The sequence below is a fragment of the Tupaia chinensis genome, unplaced genomic scaffold, assembly GCF_000334495.1.
Source record: "Tupaia chinensis unplaced genomic scaffold, TupChi_1.0 Scaffold145148_1, whole genome shotgun sequence".
NCBI classification, from domain to species: domain Eukaryota; kingdom Metazoa; phylum Chordata; class Mammalia; order Scandentia; family Tupaiidae; genus Tupaia; species Tupaia belangeri.
This window is the reverse complement of record NW_006205008.1, coordinates 725,117-734,220: the sequence shown is the minus strand read 5'-3', so window position 1 is coordinate 734,220 and position 9,104 is coordinate 725,117. Positions and strand designations below refer to the sequence as shown.

The 9,104-nt window shown below is 48.6% G+C and overlaps 1 protein-coding gene across 3 annotated transcripts in view; it reads left to right on the top strand.

The window, feature by feature from the left end:
- The window catches only part of PTCH1 (patched 1), an 82,373-nt gene that overhangs the window by 60,913 nt on the left and 12,356 nt on the right, over positions 1-9,104 (top strand). For all 3 annotated transcript variants that reach the window (XM_006167822.2, XM_027768004.1, XM_014583930.1), the window contains 4 exons: positions 41-183; positions 2,291-2,474; positions 4,219-4,487; positions 6,172-6,309. In XM_006167822.2, the coding sequence (XP_006167884.1) occupies positions 41-183; positions 2,291-2,474; positions 4,219-4,487; positions 6,172-6,309 (734 nt within the window). The remainder of the gene's footprint in view (positions 1-40; positions 184-2,290; positions 2,475-4,218; positions 4,488-6,171; positions 6,310-9,104) is intronic.

Here is a 9,104-nt window from a genome sequence, read left to right as displayed (position 1 = left end):
ACCATTGCTAACATAGTATTGTGCATATTTGTCTCCCTAGGACTTCAGGATGCATTTGATAGTGACTGGGAAACTGGGAAAATCATGCCAAACAATTACAAAAATGGATCGGATGATGGGGTCCTGGCCTACAAACTTCTGGTGCAAACTGGCAGCCGCGACAAGCCCATCGACATCAGCCAGGTAGGCTCTCTGCTCTGCCACGGGAGTTCCTGGGCGCCGCCTTGAAAGCTCTGGGGGCAGAGGCCCTCCGAAAGACTGGTGGACAGTGTGAGCTTCCACCCCGTGTCCCCTGGAGACCTGGGGCAGCGGCGCTGGTAGAGAGGGGATGGAGCTAATAGTGCGACCTCAGGCCAGCCCTGCCTCATTGCCCCATCGGTGAAGTGGGACCGGCGTGTACCCGCCTGCAGAGGAGTGGTCAGAAAATGAAAGTTCAAATGAGCCAGTGGGTGCTCTTTCGGGTGTTAGAAATGCTGGGTCCTATTCTTTTAAATTCCAGTACTTGCTACCACGTTGGGCTTGACCGTATTCTAACTTGGAGTAGTAGCAGTCAGGAAGGAGTCTGAGCAGCATTTGGAGTGAGTGGTTGGGTCCAGGAGACGGGAGCAGTTACTAGGAGGAGGATGGGAGGATTCATACATTTGATTCCTTTAAGCCCCCCCCGGCCCACTGGGTAGAGAGCGAGTAGAGACAGACAGCTCTGTCCCTAGCAGAGCGTTTGGACGTGTGATCCTTGATACCTGCTGGCTGCACCATCCCGCTTACTCCCTCGGGGACTGGGAGCCGTCTGGTAATCACATTCTCCAACTGCGTTTGCATCTTCCGTGGGACCCTGGGATTCCAGCACATGCCATTTGATTCTTCAGGGGTTCGGGATTGCAGACGGGTGCCGCGCGGCTCAGGGCTTCCACGGTCCTCTTCCCTCTCCCGTCGTGGCTTGCTTCCTTCACCTTCAGGCAGAACATCGTTGTGCTCATAATCATCTCAGCAGTCTTGTTTACTGTCTCCTTTTTGCTGGCATTAAAGGTGACAGATTTACAAAGTCCATTGTTCACAGTTACTATAGAGTGTGACACTCGGGCTGTCAGGTTTGACGAGGGTGGGCAGAGAAGCCTGCACTAGAGAGAGCCCGAGATGCCCAGGGTTGGGATTGACCAGGGACACCAAGGGGCCAGTGTGATCGGGCCAGGAGGTCAGATACATTTCCTCTGCCTGGGAGGGAGAAGGCGAGCCGCATGCTTGGGGGCCACGCACGGTGCTCTAATTCCAGGGACAGTTTGAAGACATCCAGTTGTTTCGTAGCCGGTGGATTAATTGGATCCAGATCCCTGAAATCGAGTTCCCTTGCTCTCCTCCATGCGTTCTTCCTTCGCTCTTTCTGTACTAACTGCTGTCACTGGTGTTTTTCATTTTGTTAAAAAAAGACCAAAAGTGTTGGAACAAGGCCTCAATCTAAAGTAAACAGGAAAAAAAATTTTTTATGTATATAAAACATACATACACACACTCAAATCTCACGGCAATTTTTGACCTAAGCAAAGCCCACAAGACCTACCGTAGAGGGAACATGTCCCTGGCCTCACCAAGGTCCCACACACGCATGTTCGCGTGCCCAAATCCCGACAGGATGGAGCAAGGAAAAGGGATGGTGTCATGACCATGTCCCTTTAGGGGATGCCTTCTCCTTCTCCCTCCTTCCCTCTCTCTGTGTGACCACCTCTCAGAAATAAGATTGCCCCAGAAGGCCCCGGCCGTACACAGGTTTCTTCCACTTTCTGGCAGTGGGCATTTTTGAGATACACAGGTCATAGGTGTCTAGTGTTAGCAAAATTTATACAGATGTTGTTTTATTTTTATAGCTCTCCTCCATTTACTGGGTGGCATTTCCTTCAGTGTTAACAACAGAGGTTAACTGCACACAGACGTGGATGGGGATTCTTGCCAGGTCCCCCCCCCCTTCCCCTCCTATAAATATGTTTCTCCAGATTGTTCATTCTGCGTCTTGGCTGCAGACTGTCTTTTAGCATTCAGATTTAATTGGTTCAGCCAATTCCTGGGCCATCTGCAGAACTGTGTGTTTGTTATAAACACGCCGGCGATTGCATCCTCCGCTAAGTGCGTTTTGAAAGAAATCAGAGGTGCTCTGATGGAATTGTTGACGCTTTCAAACAGGGCATTTTCATCTTGGTTGTAAATGTTGGTGCAAACTCAGGCGTCTTTTCTCTCCAGGCAAGAAGGGTGTTTACCCTAACCCCCGTTCTCAAGGGCCTCTGTTCTTCCCATTTTGTAGTTGACTAAACAGCGTCTGGTGGACGCAGATGGCATCATTAATCCCAGCGCCTTCTACATCTACCTGACCGCCTGGGTCAGCAACGATCCTGTCGCCTACGCCGCCTCCCAGGCCAACATCCGGCCCCACCGACCCGAGTGGGTACATGACAAAGCTGACTACATGCCAGAAACCAGGCTGCGGAGTAAGTAGCACGCCTTCCAAGGACCAGGGAGCTCATGGAGGCGCCTCACCCTCTTCTTCAAAGATTAGCAACAGGCCTGCTCCATCGACGCTGCCCAGGGTTCAAAAGTGTAAACAGAACAATATATTTCTCTTCGTTTAAAACTCTGGGAGACAGATGAGGCTGTGTAATGGAATATAAGCCCTCACTCTGTCACATAGAGCTCTGAGCGTCCCTAATCTCCGTCTGTAACTCTCGGGCGTCCGTCAGGCATTGCTGTTGCGTGCCAGCTGTTCCATGTGAAAGTCGGGGACGCCTCCAGGTTGAGTGTTATTTTACTGTGGCAGAGTTTTATCGCTGGGGATTATATGTTTATCTTAACTTTGTCAACTCTGGTGTGGAAGGGATTTTTGGCACGTTGGGTCATTCCTATAAGCCACCAAGCACCTGTACTCTGTCAAAGCTGTGTAAACCAGAGCAAAGAAGCCCATACAACAGTGTGCTCTTCCTTTCCCCTCTCAGCCCAGAGTTTGAAAGGTGGTTCTGTGTGGATTTCATTTGCATTTATGTTAGAGATATTAGTAGCTAGTGCTTTGGAGATTGGGCCAAGGGAGGACGTGAGAAAGAAGACGGGTGCCTTTGCAAACCTGGCTGGAGAGTGAGCGAGCCGTGCTTCCCTGTATCAAACCCCAGAGCCTTGTGGCAAGCAGCCAAGGCTTGTCTTAATGAAAATTTATAGTTGAGATTATAATAGGGCAAATCATGTTTAGCAAGTCAACTGAATGACCCCAAAGGGTCTGGAACACACAACGGCAGAAACTAAATGCTTGTTGTGTAAGGATTTCTTTCCCTGTTGCTGAAGACTTAGCATTGCATTAGAAAAGAAGCATGGAAGGTTTAAGTTGGTTAGATCCCTAAAAGGATAAGAAAGTTAAGCGTTTTTCTCAGTAAAGCATGACTCAAGTAGTTTGCCCTCGTCTGCGATTGAGGGAAATAGTCTGAACTTACAATATCCACGGCTGTCAGTGGAACAAAATATGTTCCTGACATGTTAAGCCTGAAGTTGTTTCAACCCCTCACTAGGAGCATCCATTTCTAGAAGATTAAAATGCAAGGTTACAACATTAACACAGATCACCGGCTGCTCCCTAGCCCCACACCACCTTTTAAAATGAAAGATGGATCACTGTTTAAAAACCTTTAGGGCCTGTCTCATGGCCTCGTAATTAAGGGAGCCAGAGCCCACATGGCCAACTGCGCAGTTCCAGTCCTGGCCCTGGTGACTTGAAAACACTCTGGGCACGTGTGCATGCCCAAACACCAACAGGATAGAGCAAGGAAAAGGGATGGTGGCATCACCATGTCCCTTTAAGGGATGCTTTCTCCTCCCTCTTTCTCTCTCTCTCTCTCTCATCTCTATCTCTGACAAGCGTACACACCCTATGGCAGAAAACAAAAGAGAGAAATACAAAAATGAAAAAGACCTAGAGCCTACCATTGGTATTGTTTCTTTATAAAAATTATTTAATTTTATTCATCATTGTTATTATTTTTTAATTTGAATAAAACCAGAGGGAAGGTGAGAAAGCAAGCCATCAGGTTCGGTATTTGAACCTTAGCCACCATGCCACCTGCCAGTCCCGGTATTATTTCTTGTTTGGGATGAACAAGTGCTATCAGGGAGCTTCTGTGTTAAGTCTTCTCATTCCAAGTGCGGAGCCCTCCGCCCCAGGCATTCTCCTAACCTGTGGCCTTCTCTGTCCAGTCCCAGCAGCAGAGCCCATTGAATACGCTCAGTTCCCTTTCTACCTCAATGGCTTGCGAGACACCTCAGACTTTGTGGAAGCGATCGAGAAGGTCAGAACCATCTGCAACAACTACACGAGTCTGGGCCTCTCCAGCTACCCCAACGGCTACCCCTTCCTCTTCACCGCCCCCCGCCACTGGCTGCTGCTCTCCATCAGCGTGGTCTTGGCCTGCACGTTCCTCGTGTGCGCCGTCTTCCTCCTGAACCCCTGGACGGCTGGGATCATTGTGAGTTTGTTACAAGGGTCTTTGTGGAAGTCAAATTCCTTTCAGCATAGCTTTTTCTGCAGCCGGGAAGTCTTGTTTATGTCTGGGCCTCTGGGGGAGGGTGTAGATTGCATCATCCATTATATATTTATTCTTCTGGAAGTGGGGAGGTTCACAGCTAAGGTAGAGCCTCTCGTGGCCCTCCTCCTGTGGCCCTCCTACAGCTTGATGCTTTTTGTGTAAAGATAGGGGACTTTCTAAGCACACTGCCCATAACAGCACCAAGCATTTATTAAATAAAAACACTCCAAGCATAACTCTTTTTTTTTCTTTTTTTTTTAATTCAAGTAGTGTTTTGTGACCTCATCCAAGACCTAATAATACAGAGATTTTATTACTCTCCTTAACATGGAGGGATCGCCAGAGCAGTCAGGACAATGGTATACGGAGAAAGGGGTTTCCAAGGCAGTTGCATGGGGTGGGGGTGCCGACAAAGTACTACTACTGGCCTATTTTTGGCCTCTTTTCTCCAAAATACTCTCCGATTGGAAGTTTTATGTAGAGTCTAATAAAATCCTGGCAGTGTTTAAATTCCACGCACTATGGTACAGCCTTTAAAACGCCACAATTATAAAAACAGAGACCAGGTTTTCTTTCTGCTCCACGAGTCTGCGCAGCAGGTACGTTCAGAGGTAAATGTTTAGTCTGCAGGACTGTTCGTGGCACTTAAGCAATTGCTCTTGTTCATCTTTCACTATAACCCCCCACCATGGCCCTCTCCCACCTCCCAGAAAGAAAGAGCATTTTCTCCTTCGCTTCCACTTGCGTCAAGATTGTTGTTTCATTTGTGTTTTCCCGCTATTCCCCTCACAGAGTTTTACAAGGAAGATGAAAGGCAGATGGGGTTTTTTCCTTGCATTTAACTGTGTGCTTTGTCTACACAGTTGCTCCACATCTCTGCCAACACAGGGGTCCTGTAAGCTGACACGGGTCAGCTGATGGTAGCCTGCCGGCTTCCCGCGCCCCGAGTCATCCTCACTTAGTCTGTGGGCTTCCAATGTAGCACACCAGGACTTGTCTTTTCCCCATCCTTCAGGCTGAGGAGGGTGCAGTGACCAAAAACCTCTCAACTGAGTTAGGGGTCCAAGGAGGGTCCCTGATGCTTATGAGCAAAACAGAAGGAAAGACCTTGTCGGCTCCATGAGATTGGTAGCTAAGTAATGAGTCCATGATTGCATGCGGGCGCGTCAAAAAGTTCGTGGAAAGGGGGGAGTTGCAGCATGAATTTATTTGGGTACAAAAGATATGTGAAGCCCACGCACTTCCTTCTTTCATAATACGCATTTTCTGTGAACTTTTTGAAGGCCTGCCCCCACTTTACAATTTTTTAAGTGCTCTGGTGGAGTAGTTTTGAAAGTCTTGTTTCTTAAGAGCAGGTATGTTGGAGAAACAGTTTGCATTAGAATACTGAGCTCCTTTTTTCTGCCCCAGTCTCCCCTCCCCCACTCCTGGCAGGAAGTAGAATGAGGAAGTAATGACAGTTGTCCATAGTTAAAGCCAGCCAGTACTTTCCCTGGACTTGGGTCGCAGAGGTTGCGCTGCTTGTGGCCCACGATCTGAATGAGGCCGCTCTAGTTCCTTCAACAAGCTCTATCACCCCGAGCACGGGCTGTGCCCTCACTGGTCACTGTGTGCTTTTTTGAAGGTGATGGTCCTGGCATTGATGACGGTCGAGCTCTTCGGCATGATGGGCCTCATTGGAATCAAGCTCAGCGCCGTGCCCGTGGTCATCCTGATCGCTTCTGTCGGCATCGGGGTGGAATTCACCGTCCACGTTGCTTTGGTATGGGAGACACTGCGTTTCCCCTTGCACCACAGTAGACAGTGTCAGAGCACCATAGTCTGGTCCCTAGGGGTGGCGGGGATTTCTCTGGATTCCTTTCCCTCCTTATGAGTCTGAAGAGAAGGGCATGGAAGGTACATGTCAACTGGGCCTTGCAGCTGTAACATCGTTGTGTTAGAGTGAGCGAGAAGGATCCCATCCTGCTCCTGTGCTGCCCTCACCACATCCCCGCACAGCCTGAAGTTGTCGCCTTTATTCCAAAAACAGATGGTGTGTGGATATGTGGGGTAGGGGGCGTGCTTACACACAGTTTAAAAAACTACTGTAATAAAGTCGGGATTCAATGAAACCACACTTGCAGGCTTGGTGGGATGGCATAAATGCAGGTGAGGTGAGCTGGCAGCCAAGGAAATGCCTTCAGGCCTGTGAGGGAAGGTGCAGGTGCTCAGCCCTGAAGAGCTGACTCTTCCACCCAAGCCCACCCAGCTCTTGGACTGGCTCATTGGACCTCCCCGCCTCTAAAGTCATAACAGCAACAAGGAATAACTACTCTTGCCTTCAGTAGGGATTTGCTTTCTATGGCCTTTTGTGTGCATGCTTTGCTGGAGGAAAGCCAACTTCAGGAGAAGCGCCCACAAGCCATGAGATAAGCCCATTGAATGCATTTATCAGAATCAGAAAGCCTCATTGCAGTGTATAAATCATGTTCCATCTGCAGGTGTGCTTATAACCGAAGGACTGAGGTTATTGGTGGGCATTCATAAGGTAATTTTTTTTTGAGAGAGAGAGAGGTTTTTGCTATAGGGCACATGCACGCGTCAGAAAGACAGACAGAGAGCAAGAAATCACCCCCCAGGGGGGATGGCCACACCGCAGTTCCTTTTCCTCCATTCTCCTCTTAGAATCTTGGGCACATATGCACACGCGCCCAGCATGACTTTAAGTCACCGGGTCTGAGACTCGAACCACGGTCACCTACATGGCAGTCCAGCAACATAGCCATTACGCCAACTGCTGGTCCCCACAAAGTAATTGACTAAATAAATACTGATGTTTTCAGTGCTCTAGCTAGGACACCTAGAATTGGAGCTGGACCAAACGACCTTGAGCTCAGCCTTTCTAGTCTTGGTTTTCTCTGGGCTCACCCTGGCATGTGCCTGTCTACACATCCACTTCTGCCTGGAGCCTTCTGTAATCTCAGGGCCATGACGGTGCAACCTAGAGATCGTAAACTTGAAGTTTTCTCATTTTCTTCCTAGCATATAATAAAAAGCTAATAATACAGAAATAGTATTCTCTAAATGTTGAGCCTGCTCAGATTCTTTTCTTCCACGGAGCTGAGAGGTGGGAGGTGTATTAAAAAAAAGAAGAAGAAGAAGAAAGAGCCCAGCAGCAGAGAGCTTAGAAGCTTATCATTCTAATAATCATTTCTTCAGAAAAGATAAAGTTTATGTGTGAGTTAAGAATTCACAAGTCTGGGCCAGCAGCTGGATCCCACATGGACAACCACACAGTTCAAGTCCTGGACCAGGCAGTTTGAGAAACACACCAGGCGTGTGCATGTTTGTGCCCAAAATACCAAAAGGAGAAAGAGATGGAGAACGGACTGCAGCATGCATAGTCTCCTTAGGCGATGCTTTCGCACTTTCTCCCACAGTCTGTCTGTCTGTCTCTCTCTCTCTCAGAGGTTTTCACTATAGGGTGCGTGCACTCTCCAGACAGACAGAGACAGAGAGACAGAAAGCGAGAAATCATCCCCTGGGATGATGGTCACGCCGCAATCCGTTCTCCATTCTCCTCTCGGGATCTTGGGCACGCACGCACACGCGCCTGACGTGAGTTTTAAGCCACTGGGTCCGGGACGCAAACCGTGGTCGACTATGTGGGGGTCCAGCGACATAGCCATTATGCTAACTGCTGGTTCCCATGTCTCTCTCTTGCAAGTACACGAACCCTCTTAAAAATAAGAATTCACTTGTTATCTTACTCTGGTGAAAAGAGATGGCACTTCTTTCTTTTTTCGGGTAGATAGCATTGCAAACCAAGGCATCCTAGACCTGGTTTTCACAGTGGGATGCTAATCACTGTCTTAAACAGGTGCCTCTCATCGGTATTTTCCAGAACATTATCCACATGCAGGGTAGTATGTCCTTGTCCTTTATGTGGCTTTCTATTTGAAGTAGCCAGCTACTGCTCTTCAAGGTTTGAAAATTATGAGATAAGGTTGACAAAGAAGACTCTTCTCCCAGGAAAGAGAACAGTGGAGTCCTGTTCACGTGCTGTGTTTCAGTGACAGCTCAGTTGTGTGTGACAGGCTGAACACAGCTCGACCGTCATCGTCTCATGATCCGAATGGGACACTGTAAAACATGGCTTTAAACCAGCTTTGTTTTCCCTCCCAAGACTCTGATGTGTTTCCCAACTCCAATAGACTAGAACCCATTTTAGAGAAAATGAGGACAATTCAGCACACCTTTTATTTCTTCATCTGGTAGGGAGAGTGACCCTTCCTGTCCTCCCATGGAAGGACAAAAAAGGGATAGGAATGCACCTTGCAGAGGCTCCCAATCCTCTCCTCCCAGCAGAAGCCAGACAGCCTGAACTTTGGAGCAGAGCGAACACTCGAGCAGGCCCACCTCTCCCACGGGGTACCACTGCAGGACTGAGCAGGGTATAACGGCAGCTGACCCACATTCCCGAACCTGCATCACTCTCAGACCAACTGTCCAATATGCCAGAACTTACTCTGCTCATTTCCTAATGGTGTCAAACTTCATTCTTGACCAGGAAGAACA